The sequence below is a fragment of the Carassius carassius genome, chromosome 40, assembly GCF_963082965.1.
Source record: "Carassius carassius chromosome 40, fCarCar2.1, whole genome shotgun sequence".
Lineage (NCBI taxonomy): Eukaryota > Metazoa > Chordata > Actinopteri > Cypriniformes > Cyprinidae > Carassius > Carassius carassius.
Genome location: NC_081794.1, coordinates 9,838,400 through 9,864,434, shown reverse-complemented (window position 1 = coordinate 9,864,434; position 26,035 = coordinate 9,838,400). Strand labels below are relative to the sequence as shown.

At 39.7% G+C, this 26,035-nt stretch overlaps 1 protein-coding gene and 1 long non-coding RNA gene across 2 annotated transcripts in view; one reads left to right on the top strand and one right to left on the bottom strand.

Moving 5' to 3' along the window:
• LOC132122096 (uncharacterized) overlaps positions 1–9,356 on the top strand; it is a 780,856-nt gene extending 771,500 nt beyond the window's left edge. Inside the window, exons 2-3 of the long non-coding RNA XR_009426342.1 lie at positions 7,737–7,891; positions 9,071–9,356. This is a non-coding gene — a long non-coding RNA (uncharacterized LOC132122096). The remainder of the gene's footprint in view (positions 1–7,736; positions 7,892–9,070) is intronic.
• Positions 9,357–11,068: 1,712 nt separating this feature from the next.
• Positions 11,069–25,566, bottom strand: LOC132121867 (uncharacterized). Its single transcript, XM_059531608.1, has 11 exons — positions 25,327–25,566; positions 25,197–25,253; positions 24,772–24,846; positions 16,893–16,970; positions 16,497–16,541; positions 14,498–14,569; positions 14,348–14,401; positions 14,139–14,186; positions 13,844–14,049; positions 12,323–12,483; positions 11,069–11,108 (listed from the first exon to the last, which is right to left on the bottom strand). The coding sequence occupies exons 1-11, from the start codon at positions 25,427–25,429 to the stop codon at positions 11,069–11,071; spliced, it is 939 nt and encodes a 312-aa protein (XP_059387591.1). The 5' UTR covers positions 25,430–25,566.
• Positions 25,567–26,035: the final 469 nt, after the last annotated feature.

Sequence of the window (26,035 nt, the reverse complement as noted above, 5' to 3'; positions counted from 1 at the left end):
TCTATTTGACCTCTCATGTCTAAACAGGTCTGTTAGAATTTGGGATGTCTGGATGTGATTCACATGGAACAAATGTGATTATTTTCAATAAAATAATCTAAAATCACAAAACCATAATCTCTCTGTTCTCTCTGCCATTGTTTCCTTTGATAAATGTATAAGCAGAGGAGATATTTAAAGAGATTGTATATCTCTGTAACAGAGTGCCACCCTCTCTATCAATGTCTCCCATTTGTTTTCTTGAAGAGACAGACATATTAAGAAAGAAAGACACTAAGCACTAAGAGAAGACACAGAAGATAACAAAGTAAGGATAAGGAAAAGAAACAAAAGAAAACATCTTTGTTTTTACTCCCTTACCCCACTGTTTACCCCTCCATTCCAAAATCCTATTTGTTTGCATATTTCTTTCTTGTCTCTTAATTCATCTCTTTGTCATCAAAACCACCTGTAACTCAAATATAACACAAATAAAAGCATCTAAATATTTAATGCTTCTTTATGTCTGTTCTTGTCAATTCCCTGCCTCTGCAAGTGAACCAATAATATATATTTTACAATGAAGTGGACAAAACTATGCATGTATTTATGTGTTATTTTAAAAGGGTCTTTGCTGTCCACTTATAATGTTAGCAATATTTTCACATCAAAAACACTGGCATTTACAAGTAATGGCTATTTTCTATCATGCTTTTGACCCTTTCATTAAAACATTCCATTTTGATAGGATAGGTGTGCCAGATTCATAATTTGAGAGCAAACACCCAATGCTAAAATTGGGCAACAGTTTTGAACACACATATACAGTACAGACCAAAAGTTTGGACACACCTTCTCATTCAAAGAGTTTTCTTTATTTTCATGACTGTGAAAATTGTAGAGTCACACTGAAGGCATCAAGGGCTATTTGACCAAGAAGGAGAGTGATGGGGTGCTGCGCCAGATGACCTGGACCCAATCGAGATGGTTTAGGGGTGAGCTGGACCGCAGACAGAAGGCAAAAGGGCCAACAAGTGCTAAGCATCTCTCGGGGAACTCCTTCAAGACTGTTGGAAGACCATTTCAGTTGACTACCTCTTGAAGCTCATCAAGAGAATGCCAAGAGTGTGCAAAGCAGAAATCAAAGCAAAAGGTGGCTACTTTGAAGAACCTAGAATATGACATATTTTCAGTTAATAATAATAATAATTCATTACATTTATATAGCGCTTTTCTAGGCACTCAAAGCGCTTTACATAGTCTGGGGATATCTCCTCATCCACCACCAGTGTAATATATATATAATTCCATATATAATTCCACATGTGTTAATTCATAGTTTTGATGCCTTCAGTGTGAATCTACAATTTTCATAGTCATGAAAATAAAGAAAACTCTTTGAATGAGAAGATTTGTCCAAACTTTTGGTCTGTACTGTATGTATGTATATATATATATATATATATATATATATATATATATATATATATATATATATATATATATATATATATATATATATATATATATATAGTATGCATATGTTGCATAAAAAAATCGGAATGGCTGCTTGACAATATTTAAATACTGTTTGACTTCATTTGACCTCTGTGGCAAGCATAGATATGTATCCATCTTATTCTTCAAAGTGGAAGTAAGCCAATGGGCAAGACTTCCAATTCATTAGCCACAATAGGGAAATAACCAGAAGATTGACAAAGTGCAGTAAACCGTATTGTTTGCATTACAAGCCAGTGTGTTCATTATATATATATATACACACAGAGGCATAGCAATAGGGCAGGCAAGGCAGGCCCCCGACAGCTGACCATTTGAACAATTGGAAATGTCATTATTAATATAACATGTAGCAACATATCTGCATCGCGTCACGCTGGATGTGCTTGTTTTTCCTTGTGATGGCCAGCCGACGTTTTCAAACTGGTACATCGCTTACTCGTGCATTTGCTAATTTAGACATGAAGAAAACTTATCCTTCTGGCAGCCAGAAAAAAAGAAGAAGAAGGGGGAAAAATAACATGCTAGCGGTAAATGATGGATAATTATATGACAAATAAATGTTTTCGTTGTTAATTCCAGCTTATTTTTGTTTAATTATTAAAACTAAATTTCACATTACCGCTAAAATATCTTAAGTCAGACGGACATAATGACTGTTTACAATAATTAGACAAGACAAAGATTTTTTTTTCTCCTCCGCGGTAGTTACTGCATCATCAGAGAAAATCGCAGTAGCAGAATACAGATCGAACTACCTCTTAATGTTCTCAATAATAATAATAATAATAATAATAATAATGATAGATACAGACGGTTGGTCTGGGAACGCCCCCGGGAACGCCCCGTCACCTGATGTGAATTTAGCCCGTGGGGGAAAACATTGCCTTGGCGCCAATTGAAATACACTGGACAATCACGCCGAAGAGTTGCTGTGTCGTTTTCTGTACCTCCAATAAACGAACAAATTATGAAATGAAGTTCTACATCCTTCCTAATAAACATACAGAGCTGGAAAGGATGACAAAATGGCTACAAGCAATAAGTTGTGAGGATGATCAAGGGAAGTTGTGGAATCCCAAGACTAAGCATGTGTATGTGTGCAGTCGGCATTTCATCACAGGCAGGCTATATTAACATCGTGTTCATTATTAACATTATCAAAACTGTGTAAGGTTGTTTCAGAAAGTGGCATGCATATATAATTAGCCTTATCATTCTACCCGAAGCAAAACTATGAAACGTTAGCCTAGTGTCGAACATAAATCCACTTAAAAAGCGTGTGGACACGTAACAACTTAGTTTTGTGTCAGAACTTTTACACTTTCATTCATAAATTCACCCTGTCTGTGTTTGCGAAACGATTGAATCGCGGAATCCAGTCAAAAATAGAACTTGCTGTATAAAGCAGAACGTCACGGAATTTGGCTATTTTTGAATGAATACATCTACATTAGGGCTGTAAAATGAATCAAATATCGATATGGACTAGTGTATATGAATATTAAAGTTAAAAGAGACTAAAATTGTTCTACGTGTCTCTGGGAATGAGTGCTCAATATGTGCATTTTTGTCATTCAAATACACACGATGTTCGCAGTGTTTTCCCCCACGCCGACTCCGCCCTCACCACGCCCCCAGCTATGACTAGATGCCGACTGTATCTATAGGGTTGAGCTACAGCTGAACAGCCTTCTAGCTAGTTTAAAATGTTTTCGTTTTTGTTTATACTTGTCCACCGGACAAATAGCCTGATAAAAACATAAGTGACAATAAATAAATAAATAAATAAGCAAAACAAAAAATCCTAATAAATATGTAAATAGTAGTAAGCAAAGCATCAAAACACTAGAATGATTCTTATAATTTTATTAGCCTGCTACATTAAGTGTTAATGGCGATTGATAATAGCCCCTTTCACACATTAATACTTGTAAATTGCCGTAAAATTACCGGAATGACTTCACTGGTAAATTCAAGTATTTTTGTTGATGTTTCATTTTTGTTTAAAACTCTGGCATTCATGCAACTGCTTTTGTTACAGAGACACCGTAATAGATGACTACAAACCAAAATACTGAACTATAGGAGAAAAAATATTTTGTCTGTTGGCGCTAGCATCCAAAGGCAGCTATCTGCAGTTTAAAAAAAAGTTGGTGCCTCCCATCCGGCACATGACCGACCTTCAACGTTGAAATATGGTTGAAATAAGATCAGTTGTTGTTTCAACATTTAACGGCTGAATGGTTGAAAAACTGCCGGCACATGACCAACCTTCAACATTGAAAAATGGTTGAAATAAGGTCAGTTGTTTTAACGATGAAACAATGTTGAAAATGTTTCATGCTAATTGGTTGAAAATGGTTAAAAAACTTTTAAATTATTTATATTAAATTAAGATTATTGTTATTATTTTAATAGCATTTAACAATATTTTAATCATGATACCTATTCTTAAATCTAAAGGTATATGTTAAATATTATCATCATTAACAACAATAAAACTAAATACATTTCACTGGTTTATCACGCTGAAACCATTCCTTTTGGTTGTTTTACTTTATTACTTTGATTATTATTGGTTAATCTGGCCACTAGTGGCGCCAGGGGGGCTCTTGGAGGGTCTCAAGACCCTGCCAAAAAACGCATTGACCCCCTAAAAAATGTTTCTCTTAAAACTACGCAGAAGTTGGCTGTCATCCAGGAAACTGGACAATGAAACGGTTCATGCCTTTCTACCTTTGAAAATATGATGGTTATTATTATCCTCTTTCTGTAAGTGAGGTGGCTGACTGTGAGCTGCTGCTCATTGAAACTACTCTGTGGCAGGGGGGGCGGGGTTTAGCGAAGTCTGCAGCTGGAGAGAAAATCGCGAGACGAGCGGTGAGTGAGTGGGTTGGACGGAAATGATCAACACCTGTTTCTTGTTGCAGTAATTGGCGTGGAGAGAATAGTCTCCCCTCCATTAACGTTGTTACGACTCGTTAACTTGCAGTGGAGTGCCGCTTCACTTCATCCCCCTCTGTTTTTACATAATGTTGTGATCCCATATACTCACATCTGATTGGCCACGATGCGATTGCTGACCAATCAAAACAAAGTTCTGCCTTGAGGTAAGCAGCCAAAGGAAAAAAAACTGGGAGTTTTTTCCTCTTCTGATTCACTACAAAGCATCTGCTCTCAGAGCCGCATCTTTTGCGCATGACCCATCACTACTAACCAGGTTCTAACAAATAATGTTACCTATCAGATTGTACCCACGCTGTATTTTTAATACTGTAAGGGTAGGTTTAGGGTTGGGGAAGGTGTCCATGTTAATAAAGCCTCACAACCAATATTATGCTGTAAGCCATATTATTTTCGCTATCGAATTATGCTACAATCTGTTTTAATGAGAGGTAGCAAAATCTGGTAGGGTTGCACAAATCGTTAGAACATCGGCCCAAAACTGCCTCTCCTCTTTTTTAGCCAAAAGGTACGGTCACCGGAAGGTGACATGACGGTCATGGGCGTAGGTTTAGGAGGGGACGCTAGGTACTACCGAGCGCCAACCTCCCGCTCTCTCTCGTGAGGCCAATAAGGAAATGACTAAAACTGCAATTCATCGACTGGCCACTTGAGGCTGGCTGCAAAAGGGAGTCAGTTCCATAGACTCCCCATGTTAAAATGCCCAACTTTACAGCAGGAAAAAACATGTTTACAGCCTGGTTCAAAAAATTATTTTGGTCTAAATAGCTAATTTTGCCCTTCATGACAACTGTGAGGGGGGTGAATTTTTTTATAACTCATCCGTTTAAATTATATTAAGACTTAAAGTTCTACATAATTAAGGGCGTAGCCACTTGAGTGACAGGTGGATTGCCGCTGCTGACACTGCCGTCGTGCTAGGTGGGTGTGGCTTCAGCAACTAGCTCCCGCCTTTTTGCCCATTTTTGATTGTCCGGCAGAGTCGCGCGGTGAAGCGCTGCCAAGATGGCGACGGCCCGCTCTACACACTTTAGGCTTCAAAAACACACTTCAGGAGACTACGGGTGACGTCACAGACACTACGTCCATGTTTTTATACAGTCTATGGGTACTACCCAGCTATCACAGTTACGTCGTGATGACGTAACTGGACCAGACCATATTCGTCGCAGCGACGTCCCAAATAACGTTCCAGTGACGTAACTTTGTGATACCCATATCCGTCGTGGCGACGTTATAGTGGAACGTCGCTGGAACGTGATGAGTACGTCCCAGCGACCAAACTGGCACGTTATGAGGACGTTCCTATAAAGTACCATATTGGTCGCAGCGACGTAACATATAACGTTCCAGTGACGTAACTTTGTGATTCCCATATCCGTCATGGCGACGTTACAGTGGAACGTCGCTGGAACGTGATGAGTACGTCCTAACGACCAAACTGGCACGTTATGAGAACGTTACTATAAAGTACCATATTGGTTGCAGCGACATACCAAATAACGTTCCAGTGACGTAACTTTGTGATTCCCATATCCGTCGTGGGGACGTTATAGTGGCCAGAAGTACCATTTTTTGTGTTGTTGTTTTTTTTGCAGCATGACCAACAAACACATGCAAGTCTTTTCGAAGAATCAAGGTTGTGATTTTATTTTTAAAAGAAAATTAACATTTATTATAAAAGATGTAATGTTATAAATATGCCCAAATTGTTTATTTTTATTTATTTTTTTGTTTTGTTTTGTTTTGTTTTGGAATGGAATATATTACAGGGAGTATCCCCCTTGGAGGATAAAATTGTGCTAGCATCACCTGTAAGAAGCTACAGTCCTGATGTATGTTTCACCAGCACTTTCAAGAACTTTCCCCGTGTATGTAAAGTAACATGTCCTTTATTAATTTTGACCTTCCTTTTCACAGCAACAAAAATACCTTGTATCAGTTTTGACAGAATTCAGACAAGACAATTTAGACTTGACCACCACTATCACCGTTGTGGCTCGCCGAAGAAAAGTATTACATAGTGCATGTGTTGCACTTGATAGGTCTTACTTTGACTGGCATAAAATGCCAAATGTGGAATTTGTTGGGGAGATGGCAGATGACTACGGAAGACCACGACGAGAGTTTTTCAGTTTAAAAATAATTGACATTAATTTGTCTTTTTTTTATAAGTTTTGATGACATAATTATTTAAAAAACCTGTGTTTTAAAAAGTAATCTTGATTATCTTTTTTTAAGACTTCTCATGACAGAAGTGCAGGAAGCACTTGGAATATTTGAGGGAAGACCTGAGAATCTTATATTTGCATATAACCAACAAGCACTGTTAGAGAATAAATACTGCTGGAAAACTCATTGCATGGTCCATTGTGCACAATGGACCTGGTATCAGATGTCTTAACCAGCATCTTTTCAAACTAATGTGTGACCAGAAAGCAGATCTAAGCACATTTAACACTGAAACATTCCAGGATACAGATTTGCAACACCGACTACAAAAGGTACTATTAAGATTTCGACATCACTTTATGTGTATTGTGTAGAATTAAATACTTTATTCAATTATTGTCATTGTTAGATATCTTAATGTTACAATATTGCATTTGTGATTTGAAGGGCATGAAAAAGATAAAGAGTACAAAAAAAAAAGAATGTTTATTCAATAGTACAAATGCTATCTACTTGATGAAAAGCAATCTAAGCTAAGCAAAAAAAAATTCCCAACAATGAATTGAAAATTAGAAACTTAAATACACAGAGATTATGAACTAAAGAATGAACATGGTAGTGGTGAACCAAAAGTTTATGCGAATTAAACTAAAGGACAGAACTGAATGAAACAGTTACCAAAAGGATGTGTTCTCCTGATTGCTCAGTAAAAACTGTTTATCTGTGGCTCAGGTAAAGGATAAAAGGACAAGTACAAATTCTGTTCTATCTTTTTTGTATTTTATTTTTAAGGAAGGAAGAGGTGCCCTTCTATTATGCTCTTCTTCTTTGCATTTGAGGGTAATTGGGAATGTGTAATCTATTAACAAACACTGATGTTTATTAAGTCATGTTTTAATAATGCTAACAGCTTATTTCCATCATTGGTATATGAAGCAGAGGGAGGTAACTTACAAGAAATGTGTAGTTTTATACAGCCTTGCTGTGCAGTGAAAGTAACCACCCATACAAATGTACAGACCCATTATCTTTCATACCCAGAACAGAAAATAGTTTTTATCCATTACAACACAATTTTCAACATCACTTTCTTTATTTAGATATTACAGTGCAAGACCACAGAGGACATGGAAGACATCAAAAGAGAACTGGGAGACTTTATTGCTGAATGTGGGATCCCAAATGTGTTCTCTGCAGCAGTGGCTGATATTCCATCAATTTATGAACAAGTTATCAGCCACTACTTGTAACACAGGTTGAATGGTTTAATTATGTGCAATTTTGTGTGTATACAGTAAAACAATTAACTATTTGAAGTATATTATATATAACTATATCAATCATGATAGTTTTGTAATTAAAATTAAAATGAAATATTTAATAAAACATATGTAAAAAAAATATATATATATGTATATATATATATATATATATATATATATATGTATCAATTAATGAATTGGGCATTTTAGAATCTCTAAAAGTTATGTAAAAAATCTGATTAACAACCTACAGGTGCAGCTCAAAAAATTAGAATATCATGAAAAAGTTATTTTTTTTCTGTAACTTGTTTCAAAAAAGGGAAACTTTCATATATTGTAGATTCATTACATGTAATGCATTTTAAAAGTTTTTTGTTTTAATTTTGATAAAAAAAATCCAGTATCTCAAAATATTAGAATATTTCCTAAGATCATTTAAAAAAATGATTTGCAAAACAGAAAGGTTCCAATACTTTAAAGTTCAATAATGCCTCAGCAGTGCCACAGACTGATCGCTTCCATGCCATACCTCACTGATACTGGAGTTTGTGCTGAAGGAGCCCGACTAAGCATTGAGTGCAGAAATAAACAAACTTTATAGAACTGGAACTTTTCTGTTTTGCAAATAATTTTTTTTGATTCTTAGGAAATATTTTAATTTACTGATTTTTTTTTTTACTTTTCATGAGCTGTAAGCTCTAATCATCAAAATTAAAACAAACAACTTTTGAAATGTACTACATGTAATGATTCTAGAGATTTTTTTTCTCTAAAATTTTCACTTTTTGAAAAATTACAGAATTTATTTATTTATTTATTTTTTATTTTTTTTAACATATTTGTTTTGTTTTTTAGGGTGGCCAGCATGATACAACAGTTTGTTGCTGGGATGGATGCATGTGGACAGCTGTGGCAAACATTACAGAGGAACTGTATCAGCTTTACGCCAATGTTCACATATACACATGAAAAACTCTCCCGAAGTGATATTCGGGACATGTTCAACATCAAATGGAGTCCACAAGGCAGCAATAATAGAGAGAGAGAGGACACCATCTTTCTCTGGGAGTGTTGGCTGATGTCTATTGAATGTAAGCAATATAAATAATTTATGCCAAATGCATTGTGCTGAATGTTGCTGATCTTTTTGTACTGTTCTCTGATTTCCATAGATAAAGAGCTAGACATTACCTTTGGAGAAATTCTGATCTTCGCAACGGGAGCTGATTCTGTACCCCCTCTTGGTTTTCCACAAGAGTGTGAGATCCAGTTCTACGATCAAGAGCCAGGAAGCCGGCAGATTCCATACTCCTCAACCTGTGCCCTTGTTCTGTTTTTGCCAAGAGGTATTACAGAAGAAGCTGATTTTAAAGACCTCATGCAGCTGGCCTTAAAATGCTCTTTTGGATTTGGAAAGGCTTAATGGGTTAGTTCATCAAAAAACTAAAATTATGTTATTAATAACTTACCCTCATGTCGTTCCAAACCCATGAGACCTCCGTTCATCTTCTGAACACAGTTTAAAATATTTTAAATTTAGTCCGAGAGATCTCAATCCCTCCATTGAAACTGTGTGTACGGTCTACTGTCCATGTCCAGAAAGGTAAGAAAAACATCATCAAAGTAGTCCATGTGACATCAGAGGGTCAGTTAGAATTTGTTGAAGCATCGACAATACATTTTGGTCCAAAAATAGCAAAAACTATGACTTTATTAAGTTGGCTTAAAAAAGACTGGACTTCAGACTGGACTGACTTGGGTTGCTATATCTTTTCTAACTGATTTGACTTTCAGTTTTCTTAAAAATTAATATAAAAAATCATAAAAACCCCATAGACTTACATTGCGGAGTGCTCAAATTGAGCCAAGACTACGGTGGCCCATTAGTGCACAAGACAAAAATTCAAATCAAAACTCCCTGAAGCCCTAAACTCAATTAAACTACCATTCTATATCTGTCTATCTATCTATCTATCTATCTATCTATCTATCTATCTATCTATCTATCTATAGTATCTATCTTCAAACTTTTTCTATCTTTAAACTTTTTCTTTCTATCTATCTATCTATCTATCTATCTATCTATCTATCTATCTATCTATCTATCTATCTATCTATCTGTTTCTATCTATTTATCTATCTTTCTATCTATCTATCTATCTATCTATCTATTTATCTATCTATCTATCTATCTATCTATCTATCTATCTATCTATCTATCTATCTATCTATCTATCTACTCATCTAATATTTCTAATCTATCTGACTGTTTCTATCTATCTATCTATTCATCTAATATTTCTAATCTATCTATCTATGTTAGAAACATGCTAGTCGAATGCTAATCATGCTAGAAACATGTTAACGACATGCTAGTCGCATGCTAGTCATGCTAGCAACATGCTAGTTGCATGTTAGTCATGCTAGCAACATGCTAATCATGCTAGAAACATGCTAGTCACATGTTAATCATGCTAGGAACATGCTAGCAACATGCTAATTATGCTAGAAACAAACTAGCAACATGCTAGTCGAATGCTAATCATGCTAGAAAAATGATAGCAACATGCTAGCAGCATGATAATAATGATAGAAACATGCTAACGACATGCTAGCAACATGCTAATTATGGTAACAACATGCTTATCATGCTAGAAACAGGCTAGCGACATGCTAATCCTGCTAGAAACATGGCAACAACATGTTAATCATGCTAGCAACATGCTAGCGAAATGTTAGCAACATGGTAATTATGCTAGAAACATACTATCGACATACTAGCAACATGCTAATCATGCTAGCAACATGTTAGCGACATGCTAATCATGCTAGCAACATGTTAGCGACATGCTAGCAACATGCTAGAAACATGCTAAAAATATGCTAAAAACATGCGAATCATGCTAGAAACATGCTAGCGACATGCTAGAAACATGTTAATCATGTTAGAAACATGATAGTGATATGTTAATCATGCTAGAATAATGATAACAACATGCTAGTCATGCTAACAACATGCTAGTCATGCTAGCAACATGCTTGTCACTTGCTATTCATGATAACAACATGCTACAGACATGCTAGTCACTTGCCAACATACTGGTATGCTATTTAAACTTCTTCTTATTATTATTATTTTTCTGAGACTAAATTTCTAAACGTATCTCCTCCTAGGGCTTTAAAGCCACAAGCCTCAAACTAGGCAGACACCTGCAGCATAGGGGGGTGCTTTATGCTATATCTTTTCAGACTGATCAGACTTAAAGGCAGGGTAGGTAATAAATGTATAAACAACTTTCTTCCAAATTTGTTTAAACTTTCTATATATATCAATGCATAATTAAAATGTAAGTACTCTGATAAAAAGAGTATAAAAATCGAGTGACTCTAGACCGTTTAATCTGTATTAAACACAGCTCATTATTTCCATTTCGGGACGAAACATAGGATTGGTTTAGGCGACTGTCACTCTCTTGCAACCATGGCAACCACCCTTTTGCCACACATGACCTGCCCACTTGCGCGCGCACGTTTGATTTGAGGAATTCAAGAGGCACGGATCCTAGGAATACCAAAACAATGGCAGAGAAACAGCAAGCAAAATTCACAGTACCAGCCTATGCAGTTAGTGAAGGCAAACCAGGCAAAAAAAAGGAAGACAGTAACAGTACAAGAAAAGGCAATGAACAAAAAGTCTTTGGATAAACAAAGAAATAAAACGCGAGTTAATATCGGCGTGGCTTTCCAGCGATGGCGAGAACTGAGGGAACTCAAGGGGCTGAAAAGTGACTCCTTGATGGCTTTATTTCTGCTGGACAGGTAAATCTTTCTTTTTGTATTTTGATCATACATATTTTTTTCGTTTATTTTTTCATGAAGCATGTGTCATTAGCACACGTAGCTGCGTAATATAGCTAACATAACATTACTTAGCGAGCCGTAGTAGAGGCTTTGGAAGGAGCCCAGAAGGGAGGGGGTTGAGTGAATGGAAATAATGAGCTGTCTTTAAAACAGTCGTGAGAGGTCTACAGACACTCGATTTTTATACTTTCTTTTTCAGAGTACTTACATTTTAATTATGTATTGATATATAAATAAAGTTTAAACAAATTTGGAAAAAAAAGTTTTTATACATTTTTTTACCTACCCTGCCTTTAAAGTTTTTGTTTCATTAATTTTTGAACATTAAATTTCCCATAGACTTCCATTGTCTGAGAAAAATCGCGCCCCTACTGTTGCAATACCCGGGAGAGGAGGGAGGAGTCTGGTTTAGTTTCACTTTTAAATCGGTTAAAAATACAAGTAAATAATACAATTTCCTTCAAACTGACAAGCTAAACCAACATATCTGATTATTACAGGGGTTATGGCTCAATAATAATTTATTTCTGGGCAGAGAGCATGGAAAACATTTTGGACGTAACTTATCTATTAGGAGTGCTCCTATGTTTGTTTTCCTGATCCCTCGCTTTTCTCCCCTACCACACCAGTTCAGCTGTTTGGCTACAGGACCAAACACCTTGGAGCATATTCTCCATATTGTTTTCTTTAGTGTGTGTCCTCCACTGATGGATAACCTGTTCACCTTAAAAATAAAAACACATTTCAAAACATTATAGACAATGCCCAAACATTATGGTCCTGTTTCACAGACAGAGCTGAGTAGTTACTCACAAATTGTAATCTGTTACTGATTCCAAATTACATGAGACAATTGTAGTTAGCAATGAATTCATTACATTACACATTTTAAATAATGTAATCAGATGAGTTTGGTCAAAAGTAATCTAAAAGTAGTCTATCAAATTTAAATAGGATAATCAAAGTACCATATGACATAAAAATACAAAGAGTAAGTAAATATATTTTAATTGTTGTTATTTAAAGCATGAAGTGCATTAAATAATATATTATGTCAAGTTTTCTCAAACTGGTGTTTGTGAATGAACTGTAGGAGGCTTGTGAGTTTAATTAATGAAAAGCTAATAATTATTTAAATCACAAAAAGATTTTAAATTAAAATAAAGCATTTAAAAAAAAAAAAAAAAAAATTAAAACGTTTAATTTTTTTACCTGCATGTCATGTGACCATAACCAGTGTCGCAGAACCAATGAACATAGAAATGTGACACTTAATTATTAAAAAAACCTATATTTTAAAATCTCATGAGTACTTTTAAGTAAATATATTAGGTGATCAGATGACGAAAAAAAAGTTTGTGAATTTGTGCATTTTAATGCGTTTAAAAGACTAAAGACATCCAAAGACATAGAAATACATGGTTAAACAACCTACAGATAAAAATCAATGTGTTGATGCTGATGCTATGTTCTTAAACATTAAATTATTTTAAATCCAGTGATCAAACGCTGCCACCTGACTAACCATGGGTCTCTGTGTGAATATCCACAAAACCTGAAGACTTTCTGAATGTATATAAGCAGCCTTCTATTTTAGAAAGGAAAATTTAAAAGATTAAAAAGAGAAATTGGGGGGGGGGGGGGGTTAAATTCAGAATAATCTATTGCTATATTGTAAATAATATTTAATCATGTAATCCATAAAAAGTAACTGTAGTCTGATTATGAGTTTTATATAATGTAATTTAATATAAATACAAGTTATTTATTTACTAGAATCTGTTTACGTAATCCAGATTACATGTAATCTATTACTACTGAGCACAGAACAGGGATTAGTTTAAATCAGGACTATAGGTCCTAGTTTTGCTTTTATAAAAATGGTGCATGTGTGCATCTTGAGATGAAACAATGGCACTGACATATTGTAAGGAATGTCATTGCAAGTTATTTTGAGTTAAGACAGCTCACACATGCATTTCAGTCTGGGACTAGCCTTAAGCCTGGTCTGTGAAACCGGGTATATAATAGATATTATTTACTTCACTGCAACTGTTAAACCTTGAAATGTCAATGATTTTTACCATCTTTTGCATCATTGCTTTTTCTGATAATTGTCTTTCCAGTTTGTCTAGTTCCTCCATGGTTGTGAGAGGAAAGACATCATCCTCGCTGTCCACCACTGGAGCACTGGAACGGTTGTTTGCTGCAAGGGACTGGACCACTGAAGTCAGATGATTGATCTTCATGTCCAGTTCATTAAGTGCCTCCAGAATTGTCCTCTCAACAGCTGCAACACAGTAGGTTTATCTGGGAGAGTATTTTAATTAAACTATAAGAAGTATAATTTTACAAATTTAGCACTTCAATTTAACGTACGTGTACATTGATTAGTGATGCAGCTCCATCGTCTCACACCAGAAGCACCTGTAAGCACATAAAGCTCTTAAATGTGATTAAACTAACACATCATGAAAAATTTATTTTCTGAAGATATGGCTACATGCTTAAAGCCTTAGGCTGATGATACACATACTTTTTGGGCAACGATGCTGTCAACAGGCTAGAAAAAATTACAAATGACTTACTATTTGTTCTTGGCTGGTGGGTACTTGAGGATCTCTGTTCAGAGATTGTGTTCTCTGATGGATTGTACAGAAAATGTAATGTTAATAAACCTAGTGTTATTAATTTGCAGTGTATGTGTTTACTGCATGTGTTTATGAATGTTCTTTTACCTTGAAAGTTAGATGGGTGTTCACCCCAAGCATCCTCTTGCTCATTTTCATTGGACAAGCTCACTGGAACAGCTGGAGTTAAGAAAGGTGAAGTTGATAAGTTGTATTTGCTACAATGACAATGCATGACACTGATACAATATGGGCTAGATTTACTAACGGCTTGCATCAGCCAAACCTTCTTTTGGTGTTAAAATAGTACTGTCAGGATTTACTAAAGAGGCGCAGTAAAGAATTAGTGCTGAAAAGATGTGGACAGTTGTTTTTGCGTTTAACCTTGAATATGCATTTGTAGTAGTTTTCCTTTGAGACACAAAATTTATGGGAGGTGAGTATTAAGATGAATCACGCATTGATTTAATAACATTTGTGCTCTTCAAATTATTTGTATTTGATAAATTTTTAATACCCAAAAAAGGCATGTCTTAAAGCAGGCGGTAATTTGCGCTGCTCTTGGTAGATTGCACTGGTTATTGTGGGAATGATCTGGCTTCGTCTGTTCTTTAAAGTTTGCATTGTCAGTAAATCACACGCATAATTTTCCCTCCCATCGGCACATTTATGGAATTGCGCTCTAATGCTAATTTGGTCTGTTTAGTAAATCTGGCTCAAGGGCTCCTAAAGGGGTCATATAATGTGATTTATATTTTTCCTTTTCTTCAGTGTGTTATGTAGGTATTTGTACATGTATAAGATCTAAAGAGTTACAAAGCTTAAAGTCTCCCACTAAAGGATTTATTCTATCTAAAAGATAAGGCTGATCCATACCATGCTAAACGGCTCATTCAAATACGCCCCCACACATTTACGTCAAGATGTGTTCACTCAAAAAAAAGGTGTGGTTTCAGGAACTGCAGTTAGTGTTGAAGCAGTCATGTCAGGGAGACGCTTTGTGTTTCTAGGCAAAAGCAAAAGCACTTTATGTGGACTTCCGAAAGTAGATGCAATGAAGATTCATTGTTAAGATTTATTTACAACAGAACAACCCAGATGTTCAAATTTGTACAAAACATTTAATGGATGACAGTTTTGTGAACCTAGGAGAGTACAAGGCTGGCTGTGCACAAAGGCTATTCCAAAAAAAAAAAAAAAAAAAGGTAAATTCCGACTTTGCTATGACGATCTTTGCAACGATTGTATTGTAAAATGCGCTACACAAATAAACTTGAATTGAATCTGGTGCTTATTCTGAATCGCTACTTTTAAGTATGTTTTCTTAATAGTTTAAGTGTTTGCTATTGACTGTTCAAATGCGCAGTTTTGCGCAGTGTAGAGCAACGTGTTGTGTGATTAGGTGTGTGTGTGAGGGTAACATCACAGCAGAGTAAACAGATTGTCAGAAATCATAGCACATAAGCTGTCTTAACCGTGGCTTGTGTACTGCATCATCACTGTGTCTGTCACACGACTCTGTTGCCCTTTCGGGCTTGAACTGATGGTAAAACTAAAGACATTATTAACAGTCTTGATATTTACTTTGAAAGATGAAGCTCGCGATTATGGAAAGGGGCGTTGCATTTCCGACGAGTGCTTGCGGTGTTCAGCCAATAACAATGTATTGGGTAAGTTGGCTAATCAGAGCAGCCTGTGCTTGTCGGAAGGAGGGACTTTGTTGAAAATGAGGTTTTTGAGAGAGGCGGGACATAGAGGAACTACAATAATGTACAGTATTTGAAAAATGTTTTTTGAATATTAAAGCGTCTCAACATATTCTGTTACACCAAATATACAAAATAATGGTCTTTAAAATAGCATATGACCCCTTTTAGTGATACCCTAGTAATGACTGAAATTGACATTTTTATTTATTTATTTATTTTTACTTTGCATTCTTCTTTGTTGTGTGGTTGATGGTCTTTGGTCTTGAGAGAGTCTTAAGGCAGAGAATTTGTTCTCTAATTAGAAAAAGTGAAAAAAAATTGTATTAGGTTGTGTTAGGCCACGACTCATTTGCAATTGTGTTTTTGATTTCCTCCATATACTAATTAATGTTTTTTACCTTGAGTGATAGATGGGTGTTCTTCCCAAGTTTCCAGTTGGAGGTCTGCATGAGAGAAGCTCTCTGTTAAATGAGCTTAATTGACATTACAAAAGGTACCCATTCTGCTGCTGCTGAATTGTGCTCTCTATTTCTTTGTATTTTAGCTTATTTAGCTTTACATTTTTGCTTTAAACAAGCACATTTTCTATAGTACACCTACATGAAATCCTACAGTACTTACCAAAAGTGAGTCATACAACTTACGCTGTGTTCTTTCTTGCTTGGAACTTGAAGGTCTCAGCAAAGAAAATGCATTATCTGATGGATTGTACATAACATGCTGAATTACCTTATGTGTGTACAGTAATTGTCCTTTTTGTTTTCTTTTACCAAACACTAATTGTTTTTTTTTACCTTGAATGTCAGGTGAGTGTTCACCCCAAGCATCTTGTGGCTCATCTGCCTGGGAGAAGCTCATGGGAACATCTGGAGCTGAGAATGATGGAACTGGTAAATTTAAATAATTTTACATGACACATTCATTTTAATGGCTGGTTTTTATTCATTAAAGTGTCTTGCAACTTCTGACATCAGGCAGAATAAGCACATGACTAAACATCTACAGTGTGTGCATAATTATTATGCATGTATATATCTGATAAAAAAAAATCCAAGTATTTTGCCAATTACAAACCATAATAACCCATAACCACAAGCTGAAGTGTCATAAATGAAGACTGATTTAAAAGAAAAAAAGTTTTATGGATGGGTTTCATGGATAGGATAAAGATAGGTTAAGAGTGACTCTTGAGGTATCACCACTAGTTCAAGTAAGCTTCAATTTTGCAATTGCTATAGTGTTGCATCTTTCTCCTGGGCATTTAAAGGGGTCATATGACATTGCTAAAAAGAACATTGTTGCATAATTGGTGCAATTCAATGTGTTTATGTGGTTTACATTTTTCACATAATGTACATTATTGTTGCTCCTCGCTGCACACATCTGTATTAAATGGGATGAACTACAACTTAACCACTGATTTCTAGTCATGTCCTCTTTTGGAAGGCCAAACAAATTAGTTTTGCTTTCAAAACAAAACACACAGTGACTCCACAACATGGTAGCGACGGCAACAACGAGTATGAAAATTATGCCTTCTTTATTTGTGTGAACATTTGGGCGGCGTTATGCAAATCTTCCCACATACAGTCGTGGCCAAAAGTTTTGAGAATTACATAAATATTAGTTTTCAAAAAGTTTGCTGCTAAACTGCTTTTAGATCTTTGTTTCAGTTGTTTCTGTGATGTACTGAAATATAATTACAAGCACTTCATACGTTTCAAAGGCTTTTATCGACAATTACATGACATTTATGCAAAGAGTCAGTATTTGCAGTGTTGGCCCTTCTTTTTCAGGACCTCTGCAATTCTGGGCATGCTCTCAATCAACTTCTGGGCCAAATCCTGACTGATAGCAACCCATTCTTTCATAATCACTTCTTGGAGTTTGTCAGAATTAGTGGGTTTTTGTTTGTCCACCCGCCTCTTGAGGATTGACCACAAGTTCTCAATGGGATTTGTCACGGTTCGTGAACGCACCGTCTCCAGCTGTAGTCTGGTTATGTCATGTTGATTGGTTCATGTGGGTGTGGCCACTGATCGCCTGATCAGCGGCAGGTGCATCTCATCCCCACCGCCTTTATAACGCCCTGTCTTTCGTCTCTTGTTTGTCAGATCGTTGTTTGAGGTCCTCCGTGTTAGATGTCTGGTTCTCGTGTTCCTGTCCTGCTTTGTCTCCTGTTTTGGTTTGCCCTGGATTGTTCCCTTCGTACACGGATTATCATCACCTCTATCGGATCTACCACCACCGTCATCTGTACCAGCGCACTCAACGCACCTACTCACCAGTCTGTGCTGCCATCCAGATTCCTGCGTCACTCTCCGACCCTCCATCAGCACGTCATTTACAATAAACACTGTTTACTTGCTTTTGCCTCCTGTCTCACTTACCTAGCGTCACAGAACGATCTGACCTACAACATGGAGGCAGCGAGTAACCAACCTTCATCTCTCGAAGCTTTCCTCAGCGCCAGTGTTCGGAGGATGGACTCCCAGGAGCGGACTCTTAACGACACTGGTCGCGCGGTCCAGGCTTTAGTGACGCAGGTGTCCGAGCTCACCCAACAGTTCCAGCTATTACGAGCCCCCACTGCGCCACTCACACCGCCTGTTCCACCAGCACCATCGGAGGCCCCCTCCCAGCCGGAACCACGCCTCCCGATTCCGGAGGCTTACTCAGGTGAACCCGATTATTGTAGAGCGTTCCTTAACCGGTGTGATATGCATTTTGCCCTCCAGCCTAGGACGTTCGCCACTGAGAGGGCCAAGGTGGCGTTCGTCCTGACCCTGCTCTCTGGGAGGGCGGCACTGTGGGGAACAGCGGTGTGGGAGAACCAGGACCCATGCTGCGCCTCGTTCCAGGCCCTCTCCGTCGAGATGAGACGGGTCTTTGATCGGGCCGCCGCAGGACGGGAGGCGGCCAGGAGGCTGGCGGAGCTGCGCCAGCACGAAAGATCCGTCTCGGACTACTCCATCGAGTTCCGGACACTGGCGGCGGAGTGCCATTGGAACGAGGAGGCGCAGTGGGACATGTTCCTGCATGGGCTGGCTGACCGCGTCCAGAGGGAGATCTACGCCCTGGACCTTCCCCCGTCGTTCAATGGGCTCATTGAGCTGGCCCTTCGGGTCGACGCACGTCTGGCACGGATGGAGAGGAGGGGGCTACTCAACACCCCATCCAGGGGACCGGCAGACGTGCGGTTCAGCGGCGGGGACGTGGCCAGCCCCGTCTACGATCACGAGCCCATGCAGGTAGGGCGAGCTCGGCTTTCCCGGGAGGAGAAGGAGAGGCGGAGGTCCCTGGGCCTTTGCCTTTACTGCGGGGGAGCCGGACACCAAGCCCACGCCTGTCCGGTAAAAGGCCAGGCCCGGTAGTACGTATGAGGCTACTATCGGGTGGGATCTCCGCCGAGAAGACCTCATCATCATCATCATCATCATCACCATCATCTTCCACGCTCCTCCCGGTATGGCTGCGGTGGTCAGCACAGACACATCACTGTCAGGCACTACTGGATTCCGGGGCAGAAGGTAACTTCATGGACAGCACATTAGCTCACAAGCTCCACATCCCCCTCAAACCCCTTCCGCACCACATCACGGTGCACGCCCTCACTGGCCAGCAACTTCCTACCATATCATACATCACTGAGGACATCACACTCATCACGTCTGGCAATCACTCCGAAACCATCTCCTTTCACATCCTTGACTCTCCCCTGGCACCCATTGTCCTCGGACACCCTTGGCTCCTCCTCCATAACCCTAGCATTGACTGGCTCTCTAACTCTGTTTTGTCTTGGTCCAAAAGATGTCATGAGTCTTGTCTAGTGTCTGCCTGTCCGTCTGTGTCTGTGTCTGTGTTGCAGGAGGAGGCGGTGGATTTGTCTAACGTGCCCGCTGAGTACCTCCATCTGAAGGAAGTGTTCAGTAAGTCTCGGGCTGCTTCTCTTCCTCCGCATCGTCCTTACGACTGTGCCATAGATTTACTGTCAGGTAAGTCTCCGCCTAAGGGCAAACTCTATTCACTTTCGGTTCCAGAGAGGGAGGCTATGGAGAAATATATTTCTGATTCTCTAGCTTCTAGATTCATCCGCCCTTCCTCTTCTCCTGCGGGGGCGGGGTTCTTTTTTGTGGGAAAGAAGGACGGGTCTCTGCGACCTTGTATTGATTACCGGGGACTGAACAACATCACGGTAAAGAATACTTATCCTTTGCCGTTGATGTCTTCGGCCTTCGAGAGGTTGCAGGGAGCGTCAATTTTCACAAAACTGGACTTACGCAATGCGTATCATTTGGTTCGGATCAGGGAGGGGGATGAATGGAAGACCGCTTTTAACACCCCCAGAGGGCACTTTGAATACTTGGTTATGCCGTTTGGGCTCTCCAACTCCCCAGCGGTCTTCCAGGCACTGGTTAACGACGTGCTGCGAGATATGATCGATCAGTTCATTTATGTCTACCTGGACGACATATTGATTTTTTCTTCTTCTCTCCAGGAACATGTGCAGCACGTCCAACGAGTGCTTCAGAGGTTGCTAGAGAATGGGCTTTTTGTCAAGGCGGAGAAATGCGAATTTCATGCACAGTCAATTCCATTTTTGGGGTATATCGTGTCGACTGAGGGAATACGCATGGATCCCGAGAAAGTTAAGGCTGTGGTAGAATGGCCAAGCCCAGATTCCCGTAAGGCCCTACAGAGGTTTCTGGGGTTCGCTAACTTCTACCGGCGTTTTATTCGCAACTTCAGTCAACTAGCCGCACCTCTGACCGCCTTGACCTCCGCCAAGACGGCGTTCAGGTGGTCGGACACAGCTGAGGCTGTGTTCGCCAAACTGAAGAGCCGTTTCAGCTCAGCCCCTATTCTGATTACCCCGGACCCTACGCGTCAGTTCGTGGTGGAGGTCGACGCATCAGAGGTGGGGGTAGGAGCGGTGTTATCTCAACGTTCTCCCTTAGACGACAAGGTCCATCCTTGCGCGTATTTTTCATATCGTTTATCTCCGGCAGAACGAAATTATGATATTGGTAACCGAGAATTGTTGGCAGTTAAGATGGCATTAGAGGAATGGCGACACTGGTTAGAGGGATCGGGGGTTCCTTTTATAGTATGGACTGACCACAAGAATTTAGAGTACATTAGCACCGCTAAGAGGTTGAACTCCAGGCAGGCTCGGTGGGCACTTTTTTTTCGGACGTTTTGACTTTACTATCTCGTACCGCCCGGGTTCCAAGAATATCAAACCCGATTCTTTGTCGCGTATTTTTGACCATTCCGAACGCCCGTCCACTCCCGAGAGTATTTTTCCGAAGACATTAGTGGTCTCCACTCTCACATGGGAGATCGAATCGAAGGTCAGAACGGCCTTAGAAGGGGTAACGCCTCCGCCCGGGTGCCCACCGAACCGTTTATTTGTGCCGGAGGGATTAAGGTCCAACGTTATCCAGTGGGGACATTGCTCGAATGTAGCTTGCCATCCAGGGGTTAACCGTACTAGATTTTTAGTCAAGCAACGATTCTGGTGGCCACTTATGGCTCGCGACATTCACAGTTTTGTTTTGGCTTGCTCGGTTTGTGCCACTGGTAAGACTTCCAATCGGCCCCCTGATGGGTTACTCCAACCGCTGCCGGTTCCTTCGAGACCCTGGTCCCACATCGCTCTAGATTTTATTACCGCCCTCCCACCCTCCCAGGGAAACACGGTGGTTTTAACCGTGGTGGACCGGTTCTCGAAGGCGGCCCATTTTATTCCCTTGCCCAAATTACCCTCAGCCAAGGAGACAGCGTTGACCGTCGTAGACCACGTCTTTCGGTTACATGGCCTCCCGATAGACGTGGTTTCCGACAGGGGACCCCAATTTGTGGCTAAATTTTGGCAAGAATTCTGTAGACTACTGGGAGCGACTGTAAGTCTGTCCTCAGGGTTTCACCCCCAGAGCAATGGGCAAACCGAGAGAGCCAACCAAGATTTGGAAAGGGGTGTTGCGATGTTTGGTCTCCAAGAATCCTTCCTCCTGGAGCCAACAATTGTCTATGGTGGAGTACGCCCACAATACCTTACCAGTATCAGCTACGGGCCTATCTCCTTTTGAGTGTAGTGTAGGTTACCAGCCACCTATTTTTCCCAGTATGGAATCCGAAGTTGCGGTCCCCTCCGCTCACGCCTTCGTCCAGAGGTGCCACCGCACTTGGACCAGAGCCCGTGAGACTCTACTCCAAGCGGGGGCGCGCACCAAGGCCAAGGCCGATCGCCACCGGTCTAGGCCTCCCGTATACGTCGTGGGTCAAAGGGTGTGGCTTTCAACCAAGAATATTCCTCTCCGTTCCGTATCTAATAAATTGGCTCCCAAATTTATTGGCCCGTTTACTGTCACCAAAATCATTAGTCCGGTGGCAGTCCGCCTTAAACTCCCTCCTACGTACAGGAGAATTCATCCCGCCTTTCATGTGTCCAAAATTAAGCCCGTATTTCATTCTCCCATTAATCCGCCTACCCCGGTTCCTCCCCCGCCGCGTCTCGTAGATGGGGAGACCACCTATTTGGTAAATCGCATTCTGGACTCTAGAAGGAGGGGACGCGGATTTCAGTACTTGGTGGACTGGGAGGGTTACGGTCCGGAGGAGAGAAGTTGGGTACCTGCCAGGGACATCCTGGATCACTCCCTTATCGATGATTACAATCGACAGGTAAGAGATTCTGGGGACGCCAGGAGGCGTCCTTAGGAGGAGGGGTACTGTCACGGTTCGTGAACGCACCGTCTCCAGCTGTAGTCTGGTTATGTCATGTTGATTGGTTCATGTGGGTGTGGCCACTGATCGCCTGATCAGCGGCAGGTGCATCTCATCCCCACCGCCTTTATAACGCCCTGTCTTTCGTCTCTTGTTTGTCAGATCGTTGTTTGAGGTCCTCCGTGTTAGATGTCTGGTTCTCGTGTTCCTGTCCTGCTTTGTCTCCTGTTTTGGTTTGCCCTGGATTGTTCCCTTCGTACACGGATTATCATCACCTCTATCGGATCTACCACCACCGTCATCTGTACCAGCGCACTCAACGCACCTACTCACCAGTCTGTGCTGCCATCCAGATTCCTGCGTCACTCTCCGACCCTCCATCAGCACGTCATTTACAATAAACACTGTTTACTTGCTTTTGCCTCCTGTCTCACTTACCTAGCGTCACAGGATTAAGATCTGGGGAGTTTCCAGGCCATGGACCCAAAATTTCAACATTCTGTTCCCCGAGCCACTTAGTTATCACTTTTGGCTTATGGCACGGTGCTCCATCGTGCTGGAAAATGCATTGATCTTCACCAAACTGTTGTTGGATTGTTGGAAGAAGTTGCTGTTGGAGGGTGTTTTGGTACCATTCTTTATTCATGGCTGTGTTTTTGGGCAGAATTGTGAGTGAGCCCACTCCCTTGGATGAGAAGCAACCCCACACATGAATGGTGTCAGGATTAATTACTGTTGGCATGACACAGGACTGATGGTAGCGCTCACCTTTTCTTCTCCGGACAAGCCTTTTTCCAGATGCCCCAAACAATCGGAAAGGGGCTTCATCGGAGAATATGACTTTGCCCCAGTCCTCAGCAGTCCATTCACTATACTTTCTGCAGAAGATCAATCTGTCCCTGAAGTTTTTTTGGAGAGAAGTGGCTTCTTTGCTGCCCTTCTTGACACCAGGCCATCTTCCAGAAGTCTTGGCCTCACTGTGCGTGCAGATGCGCTCATACCTGCCTGCTGCCATTCCTGAGCAAGCTCTGCACTGGTGGCACTCCGATCCCGCAGCTGAATCGTCTTTAGGAGACCATCCTGGCGCTTGCTGGACTTTCTTGGACGCCCTGAAGCCTTCTTTACAAGAATTGAACCTCTTTCCTTGAAGTTCTTGATGATCCTATAAATTGTTGATTTAGGTGCAATCTTAGTAGCCACAATATCCTTGCCTGTGAAGCCATTTTTATGCAACGCAATGATGGCTGCACGCGTTTCTTTGCAGGTCACCATGGTTAACAATGGAAGAACAATGATTTCAAGCATCACCCTCCTTTTAACATGTCAAGTCTGCCATTCTAACCCAATCAGCCTGACATAATGATCTCCAGCCTTGTGCTCGTCAACATTCTCACCTGAGTTAACAAGACGATTACTGAAATGATCTCATCAGGTCCTTTAATGACAGCAATGAAATGCAGTGGAAAGGTTTTTTTGGGATTAAGTTAATTTTCATGACAAAGAAGGACTATGCAATTCATCTGATCACTCTTCATAACATTCTGGAGTATATGCAAATTGCTATTATAAAAACTTAAGCAGCAACATTTCCAATTTCCAATATTTATGTAATTCTCAAAACGTTTGGCCACGACTGTACTGACATAGACGTGGGGGCATGTTAGAACATTTTAGGAGGGTGTGGTTTACTTTCTCTTTGGATTTGAAACTTTGCAACTTTACAGATCTTCTTTATGCACCAAGAGCTTGTAACGCTCCAAAGAGAGAGGAAAAAATGAAATCGTATCATATGACCCCTTTAATAATTGTAAACTTGTGAGTTAAATCTCTTTTTTGGCCAATTTTACCTGTAAAAGACCCACCCTGTTATGGAGTCAGACTTTTGAGTTGTCATAAATGCTGTGAATTTATTTGTGTTTAAAGTACTCATGTAGAGCCTGTTACCTTGACAGCTGGGGAAAGTCTCAAAACGGGCCTGCTGTGGCTTCTCCATGGCCCTTTGGTGGTGATTAACAAGTGCTGTTGAAAGAATTGATATGTAGATGTTATGTCTGCCTCCCAAAACAAGATTTTGTACTACACAAAGCCTTACTAAAGCTTGAAATTGCTATCGCTTCTAATTGGCAACCAAATGTTTATTATTAAATCATCCTTAGTATGTAAATCCTCAAGTTATGAATGTAATGATAGTAGTTCTGTCCAAACTGTTAAAATAGCAACAGAATTGGGTAAGGCTGAAAAAGAAAAGTGATGTAAACCAACAAGTCACGAGAGCCTGTGCTATACATTGATCTTACCATGGCTAAGGAACATTCTTGAGCATGGAACAAAACATCCACAAATATCAGTTATCTAAATTTAAAACTCACAATTGCTGAAAGAGTTCACTGCTTTGCTTGTTGTAAGCAGAGGTCGTACAACAGGACCTGAAAAAAAATAGCACTCAGCATTCACACACTATTATGTCTTAGTCATTTAACTGTTTTATTGTATTTTTACCTTTTGTCTTGATGTATTTTAGAGGTGCTGGAGGTTTTGGTGCAGGCGGGACTTTTGGTGCGGGCTGGATTTTTGGTGTAGGTGGATTTTTGTCTCTATTCATTTTAATTTTTTTGTTGGGGGTTTCATGAAGCTCATCATCTGATGAGAATGTTTTCTTTCTAAGAGCAAAATCAGGGAATTAGATTATTTTACAAAAATGGATTATATAGGTAATAAACTAGCATGTTTGTCAATTAAAAAAAATCAAAAACAAACAAAAGCAATAAATACACTGTCATTTCCTTTTCCAATTCAAACTGCAAAAAGGGTGCATACTACTTTCTGTGTTCTATATACAGGTTTTCTGTATAAGTAAGCTGCACAAATCCACGCTCATTATATGTTAGGATTCTGTGATCAACGGCTCTGTGTAAAAACAGCTGCTCTATGTGAAATCACGCACCTGATGGAATTAGAATATTTATCTTTTTTTCTACCGAAGTATGTTTGTTAACATTGGTTTCTTTGTGTGTGCTGTTGCGCTTATAGTTTTGATTTGATCCACGAGTCAGACAGGCTGTACGAGCCTCAACTGACGTGACCTTAACCAGAGTTTACACTGAAAGTGATACAATCAGAGTCATTCTCGCCAAAGTTTCCGTGCTGCCCTAGTTATTGTTTATTAAAATTTTAATGAGGTTAATTGTCCTATCGGTCAAGTACAATT